The following is a 27,127-nucleotide window of genomic DNA, read 5'->3' as shown; positions in this document are numbered from 1 at the left end:
TTCCTATAGCAAATTTTAAGTCCAAGAGTTTTCTATGTTAAGGAACTTTGATAAAACATGGTTCTGAATGTGTTCTTTACCAAATTTATTGGAAATTTAACACTGACAATAGAAACCAGATAACAGGACAGTTGGTTTGAAATACCTTGAAATCGATGGCAAATGTTGAATTTTTGGTGTCACCATCCATAGCAACCACTCTGTCATTACTCTTGCCAAGCTTCACAAGAGCTGTTCCATAGGCATGTCTGGTAGCCACCTAGAAAAGGCAAAATTAAAAAATCTGTACCAGGAATATCGTCACTGATGTATTTGGAGATCTTTGCTCCATCCTGACAAATGTAACAAGAAAATTTAAGACAACAAAAAAAAGGATGGTGACATATGTCAAGCATGTTAGGCACAATGTAGACCCACAACTCATCGCCTTCAGATCACCATAGCTGGTGGGAAAGCATGTCCTAGACAATTCACATGATTTAAAATGTTTGGACATACATGTCATTCAAACAATACATTTTAACCTCCCACTATGACAATAGGATATAGGTGTGTATATATATATATATGTGACGACCGATTACATGCACTCCCAAATAACACGGAAGGAAACGCACAGTAATTGTAGACTACCAATTTCCACCATTAAATTAAAAGAAACTACATTTGTTGGAGTGACACAAATGCACCACTGATAACCAAGGGATGGAAGTTTGAGAATTTTCAGTTTTACTGGCTTTGTTTAGAGGTACACACAATGTACATTGCAAACAAGAAATTCTGCACATTCAGGTATACTTTATCTCTGTGACCTAAAATTCCAACTGGAGTTAGGTGAGGTTCTCCAATTTTGTTGATATCATTTTGCAAAATAAACTGATAGAATTCTTAAAGATAGATAACCATAATTAACCATGGAAGACATTGACCAAAACCAAATCAGAACTTCTCATGCATAATAGAACATACCAAATACAGTTCCAGATCTGTATCCAAAAAGTAGAGGAGCGGATAATATCGCTCCTAGACCTCTAATGGATGTATAAACCAAATAAGAAGGGCGTGGACTTACAAGCTTTCCAAAACTTACCCCCAAAATCTTTAAAGTGGGTTTTGGCGCCAAATAAATTAAGTCCACTAAATGGTAAAATGCCACAAAAAATCACAATTTTGTTCTGCATGATTTTGCTATAACATCACTCCTAGACTTCTAATGAATGTATAAACCAAATTAGAAGGGTGTGAGGTGTATACTTTTGGACTTACCCCCAAAACTTTAAACTTTAAAGTGAGTTTTGATGCAAAAAAAGTTAAGTCCACAAAATGGTAAAATGTGAAAAAATCACAATTTTTTTCTACATGATTTTGCCATAACATCACTCCTAGACCTCTAATGAATGTATAAACCAATTTAGAAGGGCATGAGGTGTATACTTTTGGACTTACAAACTTACCAAAAACTGACCCCAAAAACTTTAAAGTGGGTTTTGGTGCTAAAGTTTAAACTGGATTTTGGTGCTCAAAAAGTTAAGTCCACAAATGGTAAAATGCAAAACAATCACAATTTTTTTCTGCATGATTTTGCTATAACATCACTCCTAGACTTCTAATGAATGTATAAACCAAATTAGAAGGAATTGTGGGGTGTATGCTTTTGGACTGAGAAGCTTTCCAAAAACTGTTCCCAAAAATTTTAAATTGAGGTGGGACGCTGACGCGGGGGTTACAGCATTAGCTCACAGTTACTCTTAACAGGTGAGCTAATTACTGTGTCAGTATTACCATCGCCTGCAAAAAAGTGATGTTGTTTTGAAATATTTCCCTAGTTACAAAATGGACACTTCCTCAACACATCCAAGTGAATGTGGCAGGAGTCGCATTCTCAGAGTCCAGAGAGCGTCTCCAAGAGGGTAAACAGTACAATGGGTGAATTAGATTCACTATCCAGTCACCCGATGGTTCACTTGATAGCAGATAGAGATCACATACCTTTGCATTCTTTTCATAGACAGGAGGAGATGACAATGTGATGTTGGAAATGTTGACTTCTGGGACAGTGGTGGGAGTGGGAGGTTGGAAGCCATGTGGTCCTTTGTTGACTATTTTGCTGGCAATTGCATTCCTGGAGGCTTCAGACTCCTTACCAAGAGGTTTACCATGCCAGTTCAGCTGGTCAGCCACTTTCAGTCGAGGCAAACAGAAATCAGCCATAAATAGGCAACATATAATTCAAAACATAATACCACGTGGACAACATGACAGAAATCAGATAGATCAGTTACGGCCAAATATTTTCTTTCTCTTTGAATGATTATTTATAGAATTATTTTTAAGATGTACAGATGTACACAGCATTAACACAGGGCAAAAGTGAAGTATAAAGCTAGAATTTCCTATTGGGGAAATTTGCTGTAATAACAAGTTAACCCTTGTTAGATTGAATTAAATGTCACTATAAATGTAATCTGGGAGGAAGATTAATATAGACCTGCCATGAATATCTATCTGTCACATAGATTGCATTTATTAATGACAATTAATACAATCTGGTAAGAGTTGAATTGTTACATTTACATTTAAATGTTAAAACTTGTTCTTTACTTTCACCTGGCTAATGTTCCTGCATGTTCATTCAAAAGAATAGCATCTTTAAATCAAATTCCTTTATGTAATTGATCTGCAACCAATCTGACACACAGTACTTATTGTTAGCATGATCAATATAGTGCCAAAATGACACCATAGTAACACAATTGTTCTAAATCATCATCCTCGCTACGTTTGATTCATTTGTAATGAATAGAGTGAAGCATTTCCATGATTGTGATCAAAATGGTATAACAGTCATGTCATGTGATCTTGACTGCTTCTTTCCACTCATACATGCAGTCCATGATAAACACCGAGGCAATGAGAGACTGTGGCACCACATGTAAATATTTGTTAGGGGAACTAATTGAGAAGGATTTGAATGGATTATTACAATTTGATACCTATAGATTACTCAATATGCTGGAATAGAATTTGGTAGCTGTTATAAGGAACTAATTTAGAAGGATATGAGGGAGTAATACCCTGGATATACCATGAATGTGACACCTAGTATGGTATCTCTCAATTATTTTGAATCTTTGAATGGTAAACATACCTGATCCACCTTGTCCTTTGTAGGTCTTGGCCACTATACAGGTAGGCTTGCCTTTGACAGAGGAAGCCTCATGGAATGCTTTACACAGATCCTCCACAGAGTGTCCATCCACAACATAGGTGTTCCACCTGTCCAAAAACAAAGGGTAATTAGTTAAAACAAATCATATATACCTACCTCTACAAAGAGCTAATTACATAATACATATTGATTGTATAAAGATAGCATAGTTATTGAATAAGATATGAAATAATCACAGCTTAAAAGTGATCTAATCAAGCAGATCAGAGCTCAGATGTTCAATTTTATAATTCTGATAAAACTGTTTCAAGTAAAACTAACTTGACAAAGTTAAATACAACTATAACACTTGTCAGTCATTTCCTACCTGCTTATGTTAAGACACACACTCAGGGTTGGAAGTAAAAGAGAAATGAGATTTTTCACTAATCAAGTAAAAGCTTACAACTGGGCCCACAGCACAATGCCATATTTCAATAAGAGATCCCACAGAGATGTTGGCACCCACCATGTTATGATGCTTTTCTCTAAATTCATTATCTATTGACAAATTCTGATTCTACATTAGTTCAGGGCAAGCCCATAAAACTTAACATGCAAAAAAAAAACATTCAATCTATATAAAAAAAAATAGATTGAATGGTCACAACTTTATTAATGGAAATCTTAGATATATGTAATTCAAGAAAGATCTAAGTACTTTTGATAAATAATGATAACAAAATCCAACTACCAAACTCTGAGAGGGACCTCTGTTAGCCATTTTGTATAAAAATGAGAAATATTTATGGAAGGCTGCACTGATGGAAGGTAGGTTTGAATCGCCCACCATCTGATGGTGATCAGGGCCAGAAAATAAAACAAAATAACAGTGAGGTCATTCGATTCTTCAGCAACATGACCAGTAAAAGAACAAGAGGCCCAATGGGCCTGTATCGCTCACCTGGCTCTACAGCAACTTTGAAGTTGATTGAGGTCATTTCTACAGATACTATGCTGATTATCATAGTAAGCTAGGTTTATTCATATTAATAAATTTTCTAGTCCTTCATTTCAGCATTTTATTGGCCTAATATCTGGTCTAGGAGGCTCTTGGCTATCGCAAAATTATTGTTTACAGATTTAAGCCGATTTCACCCCTGTGACCTTAAATGTAGGTCAAGGGTCATTAATTTGAACAAACTTGGTAGCCCTTCACCCAAGCATGCTACAGACCCAATACCAAGTCCCTGGGCCTCTTGGTTATTGAGAAGAAGTTGTTTGAAGAATATAGCCCATTTGACCCATGTGACCTTGAATGAAGGTCAAGGTCATTTATTTGAACAAACTTGGTAGCCCTTCACCCAAGCATGCTACAGACCCAATACCAAGTCCCTGGGCCTCTTGGTTATTGAGAAGAAGTTGTTTGAAGAATATAGCCCATTTGACCCATGTGACCTTGAATGAAGGTCTAGGTCATTTATTTGAACAAACTTTGTAGCCCTTCATCCTAGCCTGCTACAGGCCCAATATCAAGTCCCTTGGCCTCTTGGTTATTGAGAAGAAGTTGTTTGAAGAGTATAGCCTATTTGACCAATGTGACCTTGACTGAAGGTCAAGGTCATTTATTTGAACAAACTTTGTAGCCCTTCACCCAAGCATGCTACAGGTCCAATATCAAGTCCCTGGGCCTCTTGGTTATTGAGAAGAAGACATTTGAAGATTATAGCCTATTTGACCAATGTGACCTTGAATGAAGGTCAACGTCATTTATTTGAACAAACTTTGTAGCCCTTTACCCTAGCATGCTACAGGCCCAATATCAAGTCCCTTGGCCTCTTGGTTATTGAGAAGAAGTTGTTTGAAGAATATAGCCTATTTGACCCAATCGACCTTGAATGAAGGTCAAGGTCATTTATTTGAACAAACTTTGTAGCCCTTCATCCTAGCATGCTACAGGCCCAATATCAAGTCCCTTGGCCTCTTGGTTATTGAGAAGAAGTTGTTTGAAGAGTATAGCCTATTTGACCAATGTGACCTTGAATGAAGGTCAAGGTCATTTATTTGAACAAACTTTGTAGCCCTTCACCCAAGCATGCTACAGGTCCAATATCAAGTCCCTGGGCCTCTTGGTTATTGAGAAGAAGACATTTGAAGATTATAGCCTATTTGACCAATGTGACCTTGAATGAAGGTCAACGTCATTTATTTGAACAAACTTTGTAGCCCTTTACCCTAGCATGCTACAGGCCGTATATCAAGTCCCTTGGCCTCTTGGTTATTGAGAAGAAGTTGTTTGAAGAGTATAGCCTATTTGACCTATTCGACCTTGAATGAAGGTCAAGGTCATTTATTTGAACAAACTTTGTTGCCCTTCACCCCAGCATGCTACAGGCCCAATATCAAGTCCCTGGGTCTCTTGGTTATTGAGAAGAAGTCGTTTGAAGATTATAGCCTATTTGACCCATGTGACCTTGAATGAAGGTCAAGGTCATTTATTTGAACAAACTTTGTAGCCCTTCACCCAAGCATGCTACAGGTCCAATATCAAGTCCCTGGGCCTCTTGGTTATTGAGAAGAAGACATTTGAAGATTATAGCCTATTTGACCAATGTGACCTTGAATGAAGGTCAACGTCATTTATTTGAACAAACTTTGTAGCCCTTTACCCTAGCATGCTACAGGCCCAATATCAAGTCCCTTGGCCTCTTGGTTATTGAGAAGAAGTTGTTTGAAGAGTATAGCCTATTTGACCCATTCGACCTTGAATGAAGGTCAAGGTCATTTATTTGAACAAACTTTGTTGCCCTTCACCCCAGCATGCTACAGGCCCAATATCAAGTCCCTGGGTCTCTTGGTTATTGAGAAGAAGTCGTTTGAAGATTATAGCCTATTTGACCCATGTGACCTTGAATGAATGTCAAGGTCATTTATTTGAACAAACTTGGTAGTCCTTCACCCCAGCAAGCTACAGGCTCAATATCAAGTCCCTTGGCCTCTTGGTTATTGAGAAGAAGTTGTTTGAAGATTATAGCCTATTTGACCCATGTGACCTTGAATGAAGGTCACAGTCATTTATTTTAACAAACTTAGTAGCCCTTCATCCCAGCATGCTACAGCCCCAATATCAAGTCCCTGGGCCTCTTGGTTATTGAGAAGAAGTCGTTTGAAGATTATAGCCTATTTGACCCATGTGACCTTGAATGAAGGTCAACGTCATTTATTTGAAAAAACATGGTAGCCCTTCATCACAGCATGCTACAGGCCCAATATCAAGTCCCTGGGCCTCTTGGTTATTGAGAAGAAGTCGTTTGAAGATTATAGCCTATTTCACCCATGTGACCTTGAATGAAGGTCAACGTCATTTATTTGAACAAACTTGGTAGCCCTTCATCCCAGCATGCTACAAGCCCAATATCAAGTCCCTGGGCCTCTTGGTTATTGAGAAGAAGTCGTTTGAAGATTATAGCCTATTTGACTCATGTGACCTTGAATGAAGGTCAAGGTCAATTGTTTGAACAAACTTGGAAGCCCTTCACCCCAGTATGCTACAGGCCCAATATGAAGTTCCTGGGCCTCTTGGTTATTGAGAAGAAGTTGTTTAAATGAAAAAGTTGACGCCGGACGGCCGGACGGCCGGACGGCCGGACAGACGGACGGACGACGGACGCCGCACCATGGCATAAGCTCACTTGCCCTTCGGGCAGGTGAGCTAAAAACAGCAGGTCAGATTTGTTGCTATTTAAGCTTTCTTTGAAGCTTACCCAAAGCTTTCTGCTCTGGCTTTGTACACATCAATTTGGTGCTGCAGGCTGGTTTCCTCACTCTGTCCCAGGCGGTTCACATCAAAGATGGCCACCATATTGTCCAGTTTATAATGACTTCCAAAAGCCATGGCCTCCCAGATGGAACCCTCAGCACTCTCTCCATCTCCAATGACACAGTAGACTCTGTAATCAGCCTGATCAAAGTACTTTCCTGTGTATGCCATTCCCACAGCAACACTCAGACCCTGGCCCAAGGACCCTGTTGCCACGTCAATAAAGTTCAGTCGAGGGGTAGGATGGCCTTCAAGGTCAGAGTTAAGTTTCCTTAGGTTCAGCAGATCCTCTGTAGGGAAAAGTCCTGCTTCAGCCCAGGCTGCATACAATATTGGGGCAGCATGACCCTATAGTATAAGAAAATAGTACTCATTAAACATCCCGCATGTGAGTGTCGATGAACTAAAAAACAGACTTTTCTCATCTTTCCTCTTAATATGAAATTTGAGAAAGATTCATGCATGCAAATGATCCATGGCAAACGTTTTGAAAATAGCAATAACAAATTTCAACAAACAAATTTTATTATGGGCCCCTCTTTGCCTTTTTGTTTTCCGATCAGTCTTAAAATTCAATATACACCAAGGGGACTTACATGATCAATTTGAGAAAGATCCATTAAGAACTTCACAGGAAATAGCAATAACACCCTTCAAATGCCAGATGAATGTTTTATTTATCAGTCTCATGACTAACAAGAGACCAATGGGCCTTAATGATCACCTTGGTTCTGACTACACTGAGAGTTGATGTTTCTGTTTTTAAATTAAGAACTTATTACATTTGACCAGTGCGCTTGAAGGTAGGTAAAGGTCATTTAAATGAACAAACTTTTCAGTCCAACAACAAAGCATACCATAACACTGTCCCAAAAGCATGACCCTGGGCCCTTCTTTATTGAAAAGTTGTTTAAAGATTTAACACATTTGACCTGCTCTGTGACCTTGGAAGTAAATCAAAGTCACGCATTTGAACAGCTTTGTCAGCCCTATATCCCAGAATGAAACTGGTCCAATATCATGGCTAGAGGCCTCTTGGTTATTAAGAACCTTATTCTTACACATTAGACAAATGTAACGTTTGAAGTAAGTCAAAGTTACTCTTTTGAATAACTTTGGTAGCATTTCATCTCAGCATGATTTTGGCCCAATATCATCACTTAGGGCCTCTTGGTTATTGAGAAGTTGTTTAAAGATTTTAACACACTGGACTTATGTAACCTTGAAAGTAGGTCATTGACATTCATTTGAATAAATTCATATTAAATATTCCTTCCTTCCAGTATGCTACTGGACAACAACATGACACTGGGCCTCTTAATTTATATAAAACAAGAGATCCCAGAGGGATATTGGCGCCCACCATTGAATGATCTTTATAGGTTCCATGTCAGATTGATCTTCTCTCTATTTTTCCCTTCCTCTTACTAATCTGTGTAAATTGAGAAACATCCAGTACTTTTCAAACACGGGGAACCTATATGAAATTTGAGATTTAGCGATAATGGCTATCTGTTGGCCAGGTTGTTTTCAGATTGGTCCCAAAATGCAATACGAGGGACCAAGGGGAACCTACATATGAAATTTGAGAAAGATCCGTTCAGTACTTTCTGAGAAATAGCAATGACAAACTTCAATTGTCGAAATCCAAGATGGCTGCCTGTCGGCCATGTTGTTTTCCGACTGGTCCCAAAATGATATAAGCATAACAAGGGACCAAGGGGAACCTACATATAAAATTTGGGAAAGATCCCTTCAGTACTTTTTGAGATATAGCGATAACAATCTTCAAAGGTCAAAATCCAAGATGGCTGCCTGTTGGCCATATTGATTTCAAATTGGTCTCAAAATTCAATATACATAACTAGGCACCAAGGGGACCCTATATATGAAATTTGAGAAAGATCTGTTTAGTACTTTCTGAGAAATAGCGATAACAATCTTCAATTGTTTGTTTGTTTGTTTATGTTTTACGGCCCATCAACAACTAGGGTCATTTAGGGCCAAACAATATACTAACATTTTTTATTTTTAAAGTTAAAATCAGATAAAATTTGTCATTTTTAAAAGCATCCGTATTGTATATTTAGATCATTATGATAAAAAAGTTGGTTAAAAATGGTAAAATATGTATATGTACGGATAGATTATGTGAACTTTGTTATAAATATCTTCAATTGTCTAAATCCAAGATGGCTGCCTGTCAGCCACGTTGTTTTCCGACTGATCCCAAAATGCAATATAAATAATTAGGGACCAAAGGGAACCAACATATGAAATTTCAGAAAGATCCCTTCGGTATTTTCTGATAAATAGCCATAACAAACTTCAATTGTCAAAATCCAAGATGGCTGCCTCTCGGCCATGATGTTTTTTTCGACTGGTCTCAAAATGATATATGTATAACAAGGGACCAAGGGCAACCTACATATGAAATTTTTGAGAAAGATCCCTTTGGTACTTTCTGAGAAATAGCGATAACAAGAATTGTTTACGGACGGATGGACGGACCACGGACACAAGGCAATTTGAATAGTCCACCATCAGAAAATCACTTAAAGATTTAATTACATATTTGACCCTTTGACTTTGCAAGTAGGTCAATGTTATTACATGTTAAGTTGAGCATAAGGTACAATTTTTTTTCCAATTTTTCAAAGAATCTTTGAACAAATTTGGTAACTGTTCATCAATGCATGGTACTAGCCCAATATATATATCATGACCCTTGGCCTCAAGTTGAAAACGTTAATTGTTTAAGATGCACAGCGTATGACGGATAACTTAGACTTAATCTCAGGTGACCTAAAAATCAAGATTTAATCTAATGATGGTTGGCTAAAAAGGTGGAATTATCTGACCTTAGTAAAAAGCAACTCACCTTAGACAAGACAAAGCGGTCATTGGAGGGACCACGGGGCTCTTTAATACTGTACCTCATAGTGTTGAAGAAGAGGACAGATATAATCTCTGCCATGGACATACATGATGTTGGATGTCTGTAAGAGGAAGGATACACAAAATCATTTATATAGCAACATAGTCAGAATCATTCTCACATTCCATAGGCTTATCTTTATATTGTTTTGATGCTCAGCATTACCAGACCAATATTAAAAAAAAATGTTTAAAGGATGTTAGAATTTGAGGTTCCTCCTTATGACAATTACGGTAAACATCTTGACCAGATCCATCATGCCATACTAAGGATTAACTGCAGTAATTTAAAGGGACATCACGGTAAAAACGTTGTTATTATCATTGAATGTACATGTTTTGTTCCTTTCCAGTTATGTTTCTGTGCTTTCCCAATATTCACTGTCGATTCAGTCGAAATATTTCATCTGGGTTAATTGGATTACGATATTATACAGTGGTTTAAATGTTAAATAACACGTTCTGTACATATTCCGGTTCAAATATTTATGTGTTGTATATAAGTGTAAACACTGTACATATAGTATAGTGACAGTAGCGATGTACTGATACAGGTCATTCAATTTCACATGGGTCAAATCTTTTAACTTAGCAAGAGGCCCAGTGACCTATTATTGGGCTAGCTGTGGCATGTTGCCGCATTACTTGGTTGAACCACATTGACCTCAAATAAAGGTCAAAGGAATAAAATCTGCAAAAATATATCAAAACTCTGGGAATGTTAATTAAGGCTCATGGGCCCCTTGTCACAGAAAATAGTCATTTTGACATTTTTCATTTGATTTTATTACTGTTTTTTTTTAAATTGCTTGTGCTCATCAAAAGAAAACATACAATTATGTATAAGTGAAATAAAAGATGTATGCATGGCATTCACATTTACGTAACTATTCAGAATTTTACAATTTTCCCACAATTTTTATCACAGCTATCCATACAACATGTGAATCCATGCAAATCTTTTCATATAACCAGTTTAAAGTAAAATGATTTGCATGGATAATTGTGATATAAACTAAGCGCTTATCCAAAATGAAATAACTTTGAAGTTTGTGACATGTTGGTTCCACACCACTACATGTACATAGCGTTATACACAAGCAAATGACAAATAAGCTGGCCCCTGACATGAAAAATTGGCTTAATTACATAAATTATTGGCTCTTAGATAGTTTTACAAGCATTCTTTGACTTACTAGATAATTTTGATCAGCATCCTTTCATCACAGGAAAATCATGGAATTAGAGTTAAAAAATATCCATAAGAAATTTGCTTTATTTTCAATACATATATGATTTATTTCCTTTTGGAAAAATCTAAAGGATTTATCATAGAGGGGGGGGGAGGGGGAGGGGGGATTTAAGACCTGTCGTCTCTGAACTTAACTTGTCCGCCAGGTCTAATGATCATTTAATGATATTGATGTTTACCTAACTGGGCAGATCAACCAAACAATGCAGCAAAACTCTAGATCCAATCTTTAATGGATTAAAATTTAAATATTATATTTGTAAATCGGCACAATACAGAAACAAGGAATATGATCAAAGACCATTTATTCATCCTTTCGGTAAGAACACAATTCATGGTATAAGTCATTGTGTTAAAGGGTTGACATCCCCTAACTGCTTACTGTTCAGTAACTATCCTATTTCTTCATATACACATGTATGTCAATTGATATATATATTACTGGGACTGAAAATTAGGTACACTGTATCCATACAGAAGAATGTAAGGTACATGTAGTAGGCAACACCAATTACTAATCCAAAATACCACACACACCAGGAAATATCACCCTGTATACAAGTATGGAATATCACGGCTGTATACAAGTATGGAATATCACAGCTATATACAAGTATGGAATATCACGGCTGTATACAAGTAGGGAATATCACGGCTATATATAAGTATGGAATATCACGGCTATATATAAGTATGGAATATCACGGCTATATATAAGTATGGAATATCACGGCTGTATACAAGTATGGAATATCACGGCTATATACAAGTATGGAATATCACGGCTATATATAAGTATGGAATATCACGGCTATACATACAAGTATGGAATATCACGGCTACATATAAGTATTGAATATCACAGATATATACAAGTATGAAATATCACAGCTATATACAAGTATGAAATATCACAGCTATATATAAGTATGGAATATGACAGCTATATACAAGTATGGAATATCACGGCTATATACAAGTATGGAATATCACAGCTATATACAAGTAGGGAATATCACAGCTATATACAAGTATGGAATATCACGGCTATATATAAGTATGGAATATCACAGCTATATACAAGTATGAAATATCACAGCTATATAAAAGTATGGAATATCACGGCTATATACATGTATGGAATATCACAGCTATATATAAGTATGGAATATCATGGCTACATACAAGTATGAAATATCACAGCTTTATATAAGTATGAAATATCACAGCTTAGATGATGTACAAGTATGGAATAACAGTACTATATACAAGTATACAAGTATGGAATATCAGGGCTGTATGCAGCATGATACATTTCCTATGATAAATTAACTAAGTGGACAAAGCATGATTGCAGCATGATATAATTCATATCCAAACTGCCAAGTTATTGCAGCATGGTTGCAGTACATGTTGTGCAGAAGCATGATATAATTGATAGCATCATAGAAATTAAAGCATGATTGTAGCATGTGCTGTAATGCAGCATGATACATTTCCTATGATAAATTAACTTAGTGGACAAAGCATGATTGTAGCATGTGCTGTAATGCAGCATGATACATTTCCTATGATAAATTAACTTAGTGGACAAAGCATGATTGTAGCATGTGCTGTAATGCAGCATGATACATTTCCTATGATAAATTAACTAAGTGGACAAAGCATGACTGCAGCATGTGCTGTAATGCAGCATGGTACTATGACCAATCGTCGTTTTCGGCCGTAATCCTTATGTAATTGTTCTCCATGATGTCACCTTCTGTGTCTCAAAATATCACACCAATCCAATGTTGCCATTCCTCATGTTTTATTATATCTATCAAAATGAATATATAAGTTGACGTACATAGTTCTCCAACAGCTCTCAGTCACACCCATATACATCATCCATACTTGGATGGTATAGATATTATAGTCCACATTAAGATAGTTATTAAGTTATTTATTGTTTTCAATATAAAACAAACACAACCTCTTAAACTATCTTTAGCTTAGAAAGTCTCCTGTACCATATGGTCACCATGGGGGACAGACCCTTCCCTTCAGTCAGGGGTTTATGGGCCCAGCATGGCACCTTTACCTATACAGTAGACAGCCTTATCCTGTTATCTATATACAGTATATATATTATATTTATTTATATATATAACATTATAACATAATTAAGACTATTTCTATCTGTCATAGTACCATGCTGCAATCATGCTGTGAAACTAGCAGCATGGTGCCAGCATAAAAGCAGCATGATTCCAGCATATGCTGCATTGCAGTTCATGCTGCAAACTGATAAGGGTATATCTTGTATGCAATATCATGGCTTCATGTATACAAGTATGAAATATTACGGTTGTATATATCCAGTATGAAGTATCATGGCTGTATATATGAAAATGAAACATCATGGCTGTATAAAAGTATGAAATATCATGGCTGCAGAATCAATTTTCAATTTCTTTATTGACTGTGGGCCATATTGCCCATTAGCACATATTTTAATATACAAAGTCATAATATACGTGAACAGCAATAGAAATTACAAAGTGGAGAACGAGTTCAGAGTTTGTACATATAGCCAGGATCTTATTGGCTTCGAAAATAAGATTTGCATATACAATTCACTGACATAAGTTATATTAAATATAAAAGTCTATACTTAGTCAAATCATGTACTATTGGTTACATATAATATTGATATAATAACAGTATATTAAAAGCTATGTATTTGATCCAAATGAATGATCTCAACGGTGAGGGAGATGCGAGAGTGGTTGGGGATACCCCTACCAGAAACTCGCACATCCCCCGTTGAGATCAGGCAGATCTGATTGTATGGTGAAATACTTATGTGTATCAAGTTAAAATATATGGAGCGAATGTAGGGGAAAGTGAACAAGTTAAAGACATGCGGCTCGAATCTTATTAGCTTCGAAAATAAATTTGCCTAAACGAGTTAGCTGTTTGATATTATTTACATTCAATAGCTGTATCAATTTAAACATTGAAGGTTTCTGCCAGTAATATTTTTTAATGAGACGACGTCTTAAGTTATTGTACATGTTACATTTCAATATAAAATGGTATTCATCCTCTACTTCAGTCGTTGACTTACAAATTATACAATATCTCTTATGTCGATCAATATTCTGGTAGCGGCCGGTTTCGATTGCTAAAGAATGCGCAGACATACGAATTTTCGATAAACATATTCTGTAATTCATAGGTATATATTTTGTTAAGTAAAATTGAATGGAAAAATTGTCCACAATATAATGATATAAAAAGCATTTAGAAGACTTTTCTAAGAGATCTCTTAAATATTGCCTAGCTTGATCAAAAATTCTTTGACGTATACAAGATAAAGTAGCTTTAGAATTATGTGATGATTGGCAGAGCCATACATCACCAAAACCTAACAGTATACATCATATAAAACATAATGTAACATACTGGACTGAAATCTAATCTTAATGTATTTGTGTCATGTTTTTGATATGTATTATGTATATATGTATATAAATATCTGGTTTATCTTTCTTGGGGTCTGGTATAGAGGACTATAAAATGTCACTACTGCCCAGCAAAGTCATTACAAATCTATTACAAACCCATTACAAAACCATTAAAAACACTGATTCCATTAAAATTGGCCATTATTTCTCGTTTCCGTTTTTGGGACAAACCTGGAGTTAAGTAATGTAATGGGCATTATTTTTCTAAATTTCAATTACTTTCCTATTAATATTTTCTTTGTAATGGTCATTAACAAAATAATGGCCATTACTTCATGTTTTGTATTTTTCTTAATGGCCTTTATTCTGTTTGTAATGGCCATTAGAGTGGAGTCATCATAATGTTATGGCCATTACTAACTGGATTTTATGTACTCCCATAACATTTTCCATTTAATGGCCACAACAAATTATGATCACAATGTAATGGCAATTATTTATTGGTAACTTCATGTAATGCCCATTACATTTTCCATTTAATGGCCATAACAAATTATGATCACAATGCAATGGCCATTACTTATTGGTACCTTCATGTAATGCCCATTACATTTTCCATTTAATGGCCATAACAAATTATGATCACAATACAATAGCCATTACTTAATGGTACCTTTATGTAATGCCATTACATTTTTTTATTCCGATGTGCAATTCCTCATAAGTGACATTTTTTTTCTTGTAATGGCCATTACAAATATTACAAATATCATCACATCATATTGTAATATATATGACAATGTTTAATATACTACCATGAATTTTTGACCTTAAATTAATGTATTATTTCAGTATCTTATTTTTCATTATATTGTTATTGTTGAATTCCATGTCTATATTACAATTTTGTTGTTGGCTTAAAGAAGAATAAGGAAACTGTACAGGCTTACTAAACCCCTTCACAATAAAAAAAACTTCAAATTTCCCGCCAAATTTTCCCGCCAAATTTTTCCCGCCCAATAACTTCAAGCAGGAGAGTTCCAATACATGGCAGCCATGAGGCTTTTCTCACACATATGAACAACATGTTATTTTACAAATGAAGGGAAGTATTTATCTTTAATACCTGGTTCATGATTAATACAAGACTACCAGGAAATGAAATATTCAACTCTGGAAGTATGTCAACCTGTTTATAGGTAAGAAATAACTTAAAACCAATCACCATGCATGTGACCTAAATTTACATAGTGTACATTATATTCAAGCAGCTTTGGCATTTCTTAAATTGTATTGCCTATTCAACCAAATTGTACAAACACACATCATATGTACATTGAGAATTAATGCAATAATGAACATAAATCACTCTTACATGTATCTGAAGAATATTAAAAGGATTTTGGGTCCACATGATTGTGTACTGTGAATATCCATTTGTGAAGCAGTTATCAATTTGAAACAAATGATGGATCACTTTGAATGCAATTTTTAATGGAAGGACTACATGTACAACGATATTGTCAAACATGCATAGTGATACAGTTCATGATGAACTTTGATGAAATTAAGTGGTAAAATGCATTTTCTAAATTTTCTGAATGCGTCTAATGTAATGGTCACATGTAGGTCCATTAATTTTGTATACCTTTATATATATAATGGCCATTACACTTTTGTTTGTAAAAACGTAATGGCCATTACCATTGTGTTGATCTTTAAACAGTTTTTGTACTTTAAAAGTAATGGTCATTATATTTGTAAAAATTATGGCCATTAAAGTGTATTTTCTTGTAATGGTCTTTTAGTTTTGTACACCTTTAATGGCCATTACACCTTTTCTGACGAAATGTAATGGCCATTACAGAGTACACTTCAGAAAGTAATGACACCGTTAATGGGCATTACAAAAATGGTTTTGCTCCAAACCTAATGGCCATTACATTACACCAAAATGTTTAATGCCCATTACACCATAAGGTTTGATGCCCATTACATTGAAAACTAATTATTGATGGCCCTATTACATTGTAATGGCAATTACTTAGTGAAAACTTTAATGGGTTTGTAATGGGCAATTTGACAGTAGTGATAAGAGTTAATGACTATTAATGTTTTTGTCAAACCATTAAAATCCTTAAAATGCATTTAAATTTTATTGTTTTTTTTCAGACCCATTAATTTTGTACCTTTAATAGTCATTAATGTTAAATTAAAAGCCATTATTAAAATAATTAATGATCATTATAAATGTTTTGTTAATAGCCATTAAAATGTATTAATTAAGTACCATGAACTAATTGATTTGTTTCAACCCTTTGATGATCATTAAAATTGAAAACTGTCACATTTAAAGACTATCAAACTTGTATTAAAATTTTTTAATTAATAGCAATTAAAGGTACAAAATTAATAGCATGATTGATGGTTTTATGATGGGAAATTTTAATGGGGTTTTTAATGGCCATTTTAAGGGCTTGGGTATGCAGTAGTGATGTCCTGAACCAGAAATAAACTTATCTTATCTTAGTATAATAGAGTTGTATATTACAATAAGGGGAAGTTGTCTTGTCCAAGGACACGACCAAGGACACGACCACAACAGCAGAAACCGCCCATTTCTCAGCTTCCTGAGAAACAAAAACCGACACAGGTAGGAAGTATCAAACCAAGCACCTGCAGGTTACATGGCTGACACTCTAACTGATCGCGGCCCCTTATAATGGTGTTTCGGTGATATAACATTAGACTTACTGCTAAAGGGTAATATAGATTTAAACAATGAAACCAACACAACCACTGATCATTAAAAGAACAGTGCTGTATCGATGAACTGGCAGGTTCTGTTTTCAATCTCATGACTTTCAGAATAACAAGTGCAATCAACGATTGCGAAAGCTCACCGGCGGCAGCAATCACACTATGCAATCATTTTTTATGTATGTATAAGCATATCATTTTGAAATTGTATGTCACATAATATTGCTCCTAGACCTCTAATGGATGTATAAACCAAATAAGAAGGGTGTGGACTTACAAGCTTTTCAAAACTAACCCCCAAATCTTTAAAGTGAGTTTTTTGTTTCGGAAAAAGTAAGTCCACTAAATAGTAAAATGCCAAAATGCCAATTTTTTTCCGCATGATTTGCCACAGCATCACTCCTGGATCTCTAATGAATGTATAAACCAATTTAGAAGGGTGATAGGTGTATACTTTTGGACTTACCCCCAAAACTTTAAATTTTAAATTGAGTTTTGGTGCTCAAAAAGTTAAGTCCCACAAAATGGTAAAATGCGAAAAAATCACAATTTTTTTCTGCATGATTTTGCCATAACATCACTCCTAGACCTCTAATGAATGTATAAACCAATTTAGAAGGGCATGAGGTGTATACTTTTGGACTTACAAACTTACCAAAAACTGACCCCAAAAACTTTAAAGTGGGTTTTGGTGCCAAAAAAGTTAAGTCCACAAAATGGTAAAATGCGAAAAAAATCACAATTTGTTTCTGCATGATTTTGCCATAACATCATTCCTAGACCTCTAATGAATTTATAAACCAATTTAGAAGGGCATGAGGTGTATACTTTTGAATTCACAAGCTTTCCAAAAACTTACCCCAAAAACCTTAAAAGTGGGTATTGGTAACTTTAAAGTGGGTATTGGTGCCAAAAAGTTAAGTCCACAAAATGGTAAAATGCGAAAAAATCACAATTTTTTTCTGCATAATTTTGCCATAACATCACTCCTAGACCTCTAATGAATGTATAAACCAACTTAGAAGAGCATGAGGTGTATACTTTTCGACTTACAAGCTTTCCAAACTCCAAAAACTTTAAAGTTTTGGGGTGGGACGCCGACGCCGGGGTGACAGCATTAGCTCTCGGTTACTCGTAACCGGTGAGCTAATAATGTGGAAAATGCTAAATTTCTAATATCTGTGAGCCATGCAGGTTTCCTTTTGATCTTTTGGTAAGTCTAGCCTGGCTTGTAAAGTCACAAAAACAACTATCTAACCCATCATGACACCTTATGATGCGTCTTTAACACATATCCCATGGATATATACATGTACCAGCTGGGTATACAGGATTGTGTTATAAAGTATCATTATGGGGAAGAGATATGGTGATACTTTATGGGAAGAGACCTACATAACTAAAAACCAAGGTGAATCTACAGTAGATATTAAAGTATTAATGTTAGATCCATGAAATTCTTACTGATTAAATTGTGGTAACTGATAACATATTTAAACTGTCAAAAACCACAACTGCTTCAAGTTTGGTTTTTTTAATTGATTTTTAATTGATGGATGCATTGATGATGGACCACAGGCAAAAGAGGATAGAACAGCCCAAAATCTGATGATAGTGCTATTGTAGGAAACAGAATGCTTGTTTGGTATGTACAACTGGCCACAAGGATGACAAAATGCTGGAGAATTTGTGTTCTGGCAGCCACTTATCATGCTTAACTTAAATCATGTGTAATAGGAGATCTGGAGAGTATATGAAGGTCTATTGTTCTGCCCTGTATAAGGACTCTGACAGCACAACATAAAGTAAACGAAACTTCTTGTCCCAAAACGCAACCAAGTTAAAAAATCACGCTTTAAAGGAGCAGATGACAATAAAAAGAAATTTGATAAAAATCATGAACACCATATTGATTACAATGTAAACAAATTCAGCGTGGTTAAAAATGAAATTTTACACCACCCAACACCTACGGGTTTTCCATCAAAGAGAAATAGTCACGATCAAGGTACACAATACCATGACATTTAATTTTCTAAGCTTACACCCCCCCACACACACACACACACCAAAAATCTTTAAATTTAACTTAGTAAAAATATGAATAAACAACACATAGGGGGGGTGTCGTTAACAATGTTTCTGACTCCATTCCATCAAATCCCCAGGGCCAAAAAAAGGTTGGGTTTTTTTTGCCCCAACTTTCCAATATGACTTGGGATCATCATATGATCATAGGAAACCTTCATATGCATATAAAAGACATCTCGCAACTCCCCCAGCCCCCTGGATACTTTTTATTCCACTGCATAAAATGTACTCCCTGGTCAGAAACATTGTAAAAGACACCCCCTGTGTCCTCTTTTCATACCTTCACAATTTCAGATTGATCAAGTTAAAATTAAAGATTTTTCATAGGGGTGAACTTTTTATGCAAGAGGGGTACATTTTGGTAGGTGTATATATATATACAAATTATCCAGGTTCTGAGGAAGTACATATTATGAATTACACCGGGTAATGGACCTCACATATACAACATATTACAATGTCACAGTTCATCGACTCCTTAAGATTTTCATTAAGACTCTGAAAATTGTTTGGGCAAACAGAAAATATTTTAGATATATTTACATATATAGAAATATAATGTACCATTAAGTATACACTGCTCCCACTTAAATTACCTCGGTAGTCAAAGCCCATTAATTTTTTGATGAAAAACTTTCAACTTAACATGGAATCTTTCAGCTGTGTCACTTTTAAGTGAAATTTTTCAGCTTGACTAAAGAGAAATAATTGCCATGTCATACCTGATACGTGGCAACATTTTACAATTATTTCATACTTAAACATCATACTTAAACATCATACTTAAACATAAACTGTAATCATTACCAATCAGCTTTTATCACAGGATGCAAACTTCATTTGAATATTTCAGAAAAATATATGTATAAGATATTTTCTGTCATTAACAAGAGGCTCAAAGGGCTTGTATTGCTGATCACCTGGTTGGAAATGCCAAAACAATGTTCATGTTCAATTCATTTAAAACTTTATTTGTTGACATCACACAATGCTTTAAATGGTTATGGGTTGGGGATCTAAACTGCTTCAAAAATAACCAAAAAGCTTAAGTCAAGACTCTCTAAGGGTGTGAAAAATGAAATTCTTTTTACAACATGATTGTGTTGAAGAAACTAAGTCCCTCCTTTTGGTGAGGAAAGACCCCAAGGCCTATTTTCATTAGTGCACCAATAACCATGATAAATTGCTTCTGTCCGTTATCAAGAAGAAGTTGTTTAAAGGTTTTAGCCAATTTGACCCCTGTGACCTGGAATGAAGGTCAAGGTCATCTATTTGAACAAACTTGGTAGCCCATCATCCCAGCATGCTACAGACAAAATATTGGGTCTCTGGGCCATTTGGTTATGAAGAAGTTGTTTAAATATTTTAGCATATTTGACCCCTCTGACTTTGAATGAAGGTCAAGGTCATCCATTTGAACAAACTGGTCTCTGGGCCTGTTGGTAATTAAGAAGAAGTTGAAAATGTAAATTGTTTATGCGGCACGACGGGCGACCTATGACGCCTCGCAAAAGGTGATCGCAGTAGGTCAACTGAGACTCGTATCAGGTGACCTAAAAACCCCCCTACAATGTATCGCTCTGCTGTTTGCCAAAACTTTCGATTTCAGGAAAACTAAAATGGTGACTCGTTGTCAACATGCTGAGTATGCTTCGCCGATGTAAAAGTCCAGCAATTTACCTGTCAAGTTTTACATGAGTTGTTGAAAATTTGTTTCATATTGAAATGTATCGGATTTTGGGTGGATTATCGCAATATGTATTGTGGTGTAAGTGTTTCATTACAGCCCTAATTTTCATGTAAGAATTGTGTTTTTTCCTTGATGCACAGCAATGCTATATATGGTTAAGGGGCTGGGATCTCAACAGTTTCAAAAATATAAAAAAAAAAATGAAAATAAGTATTTTGGGGTAGGGAAAGATTCCAGGGCCTATTTTTACAGTGTTTATCTCTTGATATTCAGCAATGCTACATGTATATAAAATTATGGGGTGGGGATCTCAACCGTTTAAAAGGTACAACAAAGAAGCTTAATCCCTAGGGCTGGAGAAAGACCCCAGGGCCTATTTTTACATCAGGATTGTGTTCATCTCTTGATGGACAGCAAGGCTATATATGGTTCTGTGGTGGGAATCTCAATGGTTTCTAAGATATAACAAAAACTAAGTCTTTTGGGTTGGGGAAAGATCCATGCAAGGCATATTTCTACAACATGATTGTGTTGATCTTTTGATGCCCAATAATGCTATATATAGTTGGGGTTGGGGATCCCAACAGTTTCAAAACATAAGAAACTTAGTCCTAGTGGTCCCAGTCGTGAGGAAAGACCCCTGGGCCTATTTTCATATAAGGATTGTGTTTTCCCTTGATGCCAACAATGCTAATATTTGATTATGGGGCAGGGGTCTTAACAGTTTCAAAAATATAACAAAAACAAATCTACTTGAGTACCTAGGGGTGGGGAAAGACCCCAGCTATAGGGCCTATTTTTACATCATGATTGTATTTATCTTTTGATGCCAAGCAATATGCCATATATGGTAATGGGGTGGGGATCATCTCAACGGTTTAAAAGACATATAACAAAGAAACTATTATATATATATATTATAAGTCTTTTGGGGTCGGGAAACCACAGTTCACTTCACCATTATCACTGTGTGCAGCCTCATGATTGGGGATGCGGTATTGTGGGATATTGGGTGTCGGTACCGAAGCGGCAGGGTGACCAAGAAGGGAAGCAACCTAGCATGAGACAGTCGGTATTTTACGATGATAGTCATTGTGAAGTTATTGCAAGAGTACGAGCATAATATTCATGTGGAACCATGATTTTACCTCCTTTGAAAGTTCAAAGGTGTCTGTATCTATAGGATATTGCCCAACTTCAACAAAATGAAGATGATTGGCAAAGAGGGGAGCTAAAATGCTGGTTAAAAATTAATAAAATAACAAGAGATCCCAGAGGGACATTGAATGATCTTTATTGGTTTTGCATGTCAGATTGATCTTCTCTTTTATTTTTCCCTTCCTCTTATTAATCTGTGTAAATTGAGAAACATCCCTCCAGTACATTTCAAACAAGGGGAACTAACAGTAACATATGAAATTTAAAATTTAGCAATAATGGCTGTCTGTCAACCATGTTGTTTTCAAATTGGTCCCAAAATGCAATACGACAGACCAAGGGGAACCTACATATGAAGTTTCAGAAAGATCCCTTCAGTACTTTCTCAGAAATAGCAATAACAAACTTCAATTGTCAAAATCCAAGATGGCTGCCTGTCGGCCATATTGTTTTCTAATTGGTCCCAAAATGAACTAGAACTGTCGCCAGGATGGCTGACTAATACCCACGCAATCTGCACAAGTCAATGGTGAATTGGAACTGTTAATTAGAGGCTAACTAAGATAACCAAGTAATATAGTGACCAGTTGCCATAGCAACCATAATTTTGAAAAAAAAGAAAGAAAAAGGCATGCACATCTACATATGGTCCTCTATATTTGTGCGAAGTTTCATTGAAATTGGCCATTTAGTTTAGGGGGAGTTGTCCGGACAAACTTAAAGTTATGGTTCTTATCAGAAAACATGTTTATAGTGACCAGTTGCCATAGCAACCATAATTTTGAGAAAAATAAAGTGGCATGCACATCTACACATGGTCCTCTATATTTGTGTGAAGTTTCATTGAAATCGGCCCTTCGGTTTAGGAGGAGTTGTCCGGACAATCTTAAAGTTATGGTTCTTATCAGAAAACATATTCATAGTGACCAGTTGCCAAAGCAACCATAATTTTGAAAGAAAAGAAAGTGGCATGCACATCTACACATGGTCCTCTATATTTGTGTGAAGTTTCATTGAAATTAGCCATTTAGTTTAGGAGGAGTTGTCTGGACAAACTTAACGTTATGGTTCTTATCAGAAAACCTGTTTATAGTGACCAGTTGCCATAGCAACCACAATTTTTAGAAAAATAAAGTGGCATGCACATCTACACATGATCATTAATATGTGTGTGAAGTTTCATCGGAATTGGCCCATCGGTTTAGGAGGAGTTGTCCGGACAAAATGCGTCTACAGACAGACGGACGGACGGACAACCTGATTCCAGTATACCCCCCCTAACTTCGTTGCGGGGGTATAAATATGCATAACTAAGGACCAAGGGCAACCTACATATGAAGTTTCAGAAAGAGTGATAACAAATCCCAACAACTTCCCATAGTGCCAACTTGTCTAGGTCTTTCCCCCTGCGAGATGGTATTCATGAGTTCATGAATGTTCATGAATCATTCATGAACTTTTAAGAATACTATAAGTTTTTGATTCATGAAAAAATGTTCATGAATATTCATCAAATACCTCTCATGACCTTTTATGAATAATTTCAAAAATTCATTAAGATTCATGATCCTTCATCATATGTGATTATGAACTATTCATGAACTTTCATGCATAGATGATATTCATTAAAATTCATTAAAATTCATCAAAATGAATGAAATAGTTAAGAACACTTGATAATGAATTTCGAACTTTAATGAATGAGAATTTTACTTTAAATCGAACATTTTCTTGAATAAAAAAATACCTTACATTTTAAATTGAATAACTAAACTTAATATCTAAAATGTTTTTAAATTTCCATGTCTATATTACAATTTTGTTGTTGGCTTTAAAGAAGAATAAGGAAACTGAACAGGCTTACTAAACCCCTTTACAATAAGAAAACCTCAAATTTCCTGCCAAATTCATAGTTTTAAGTTCATGAATATTCATGAACTAATCATGAATTGTCATGAATGAAAAAGTTCATGAGTATTCATCATAGTTTAAGTTCATGAATATTCATGAACTATCATGAATTGTCATGAATGAAAAAGTTCATGAACATTCATGAACTATGATGATTTCATGAATGAAAAACTCTCTTACATAATTCATGAATATTCATGAACATAATTTGAAAAAAATTATTCATGAATTAATAAATAAATAAATAAATAAATGAATTATTTATAATCATTTCACAGGGGTCTGTAGGCTATCTGACTTAGAACTCACTGTCAGATACATAAAGGCATCATCAACTGAACAGTAAAGATGGTGTTTTTGGGGATGTTATTTTTTATAGAAAAGGAAAAGACATGTGCCGAAGACGGTCATCTTTGAGGCACCCATGACGTTACTTTGACAGATTTTTGGCCACTCACAAGTACACACTTTTCTCTTTCTGATATTAAACCTTCTATCTGGGTGTTGACCTTATCATTTACTCCATAATATCTAAACTTGTGACAGAGTAGAGAATGATTCACTCTGTCAAACACCTAAGAGAAGTCCATGATGAGGACATCACTATATGCTTTCCATCATCTACAGTCTGTGATTCATCTTCTAGGAAATCTAAAAGCTGACTCTCGCATGATCTTAATTAATTTGCAGAAACAGTGGTGGAGTCGGTTCAGGATGCTATGGTTGTGGACAGCAGGGTTCATGATGTTGGATATAAGGTTATGCTAACTTCCTATATATCACCTATTTTATGCAAAATATCATAAGTCTTTCTTTTTGTCATTAGGCTATATTTTTAGCCACAATCCTGTTTTTTCTTCAGCAATATGTAAGACATCTGGAATCATATATGAAACAACAATTTAACTGAAACCCCATAGCTCTCTTTAAAGCCTTAATTAACCCCAGTACCCACATTGATTGTTCGCCATAAAAACCACATTTAACTGCTTAAAAGCGATTTTAACATAAAACCATTACTTTAATTTTATTGCACAACTCTTAAATTCCTTCCTAAGATGTGGAAATCATGATTCTACAAACATGTAATACAGATATATTTGTGAAAATGCTCGCATTCATAGTGAATTAGGTATTGACACTGTTCATGAGTGTTTGCCCATTCAGCAGGCAATTGCACTAAATATTTTAGACAGTTAAGCCGCCGAAACATTCCCTCAACCCGTGCACAACATTTTAAGTAAAATAGATACGTTTAGAAAAAGATACAAGTAATTTTGCCTCCCGTGTGTGATCAGCCTGTTGTCTTGGTGCTGACACCCCATATCCCACAATACCGAATCCCCGATAGTGAGGCTGCACACAGTGATTATGGTATTTTGACCCTGGTTCATTTCACACCCTACAGTTTCCTCCCACAGTACAAGACCCCTCACACGATTCCATCCAGGCCAACATAAGAGATTAATATAACGGAAATAAAATAATTTGTTTAAATGTTTTGCTTTAAAAGTAGATCTTGTTTGGAAATGCCAACAAAGTTTCAAATTGATTAGTGACAAAAATAACATCAGCTAATTACAATCAAATTTAAATCAAAATTAAACAGGTGAATAAAAACTTACCCTGTGCCTGCAGAATCTGTACTGTTAATGCTATGTATCCTCAATTTGTTGGCAATGTCTTTGAGTACTTGCATATTGTTTGAAGCCATTTCTAAGGTTTGTTCTCACACTCCCATGTAAAAAGACTAACTAAGCCTCGTATTGAAAACGTTTACTACAGTTCAGTGACTTTCCCTGTATCTTGTGTTCAGTGACTTTCCCGTGTATCTTGTATTCTATTTCATGTTCGGTGAGGTAAATCTACTGGCTTGGAAAAAGAGTCCTACACTTCAGCTATTACCAGACCGTACCTATATGACAGCCCTATACACCTTAAGTAAACTGTGATAGCTTGTATTACAATATTACACTATGCTGACTCAGTTTCCTGTTCACACAAGACTAATGTGTCCTCCTCGGATGCGAATCATCAGGAGCTATCCCTGGACTGGCCTAGATAAACTTTATTTCTTATTTCCTGATAAAATCTATACCACTAATACAGGAACATCTTGTCCTGTACTTGTTCAATTGGCCTGTTAGTCATCAATAAACAGTACATTAAAGTTCACCTGGTCACTTCACACAGGTAAGAGCTTTCTGATACCTGTAGGGACAAACATTGAAAGGTCATGGCAACAAGTTCAAAAGTAATGCTTTGATTCTTGTCACACGTGGTAGAAACATATTTTCCTGTTGTTTGTCACATGGAGTCTCAATACAAATTTCCGATGCAACAAGTACATGTATGTGTATAATATTAAGGCAGTAACTCCCTCAGACAAACTAAATAAACTTTTTAAAAAATCAAACAAAATCTTACATTTAAAGTTATGAATCACACTTCAACATAACAACCGTTATTTTCATTATTCATCAATAAACCACACATGTCCTACCCCATATGTTTGTACTAAAAGAGATCAAAATCTCACATATGTACTGTAGTGGTGTGGAACCAATATGTCTCAAACTTCTGGATTACTTCATTTTGGATATGGGCTTGGTTTTTATCACAATTATCCATGCAAATCCATACAAATCATTTTGAAACCGGTTTGAAGTAAAATGATTGGAAAATTCTAAAATTTTGAATAGTTAAAAAACAGAAGATCTATATACATTGCTATGAATGCCTGGATACATACATCTTTTATTGCACTAATACTTTGTACATAATCGTATGTTTTCTTTTCATGAGCACAAGCAGCTTGATGTCAGTCTTTAACAAGAGGCCCAATGGGCCTGTATCGCTCACATGGCTCTACAGCAAATTTGCAGTTGATTGAGGACATTTCTACAGA

At 35.5% G+C, this 27,127-nt stretch overlaps 1 protein-coding gene across 3 annotated transcripts in view; it reads right to left on the bottom strand.

The window, feature by feature from the left end:
* Positions 1–27,127, bottom strand: part of LOC117331897 (transketolase-like protein 2) — a 59,204-nt gene that overhangs the window by 8,521 nt on the left and 23,556 nt on the right. The window contains exons 1-6 of one of the 3 annotated variants that reach the window (XM_033890860.1): positions 25,845–26,155; positions 9,850–9,967; positions 6,913–7,316; positions 3,149–3,276; positions 1,990–2,180; positions 146–259 (exon numbers count right to left, since the gene is read on the bottom strand). In XM_033890860.1, the coding sequence (XP_033746751.1) occupies positions 146–259; positions 1,990–2,180; positions 3,149–3,276; positions 6,913–7,316; positions 9,850–9,967; positions 25,845–25,933 (1,044 nt within the window). In that variant the 5' untranslated portion in view covers positions 25,934–26,155. Of the gene's footprint in view, positions 1–145; positions 260–1,989; positions 2,181–3,148; positions 3,277–6,912; positions 7,317–9,849; positions 9,968–25,504; positions 25,526–25,844; positions 26,156–27,127 lie in introns of those variants that run through there. The other 2 variants (XM_033890861.1, XM_033890859.1) reach the window with 2 other exon arrangements.

This window comes from Pecten maximus, chromosome 7 (assembly GCF_902652985.1).
Source record: "Pecten maximus chromosome 7, xPecMax1.1, whole genome shotgun sequence".
Classification (NCBI taxonomy): Eukaryota; Metazoa; Mollusca; class Bivalvia; order Pectinida; family Pectinidae; genus Pecten; species Pecten maximus.
Note: the sequence above shows the minus strand (reverse complement) of the source record. Positions and strands in the feature narration are given on the sequence as shown.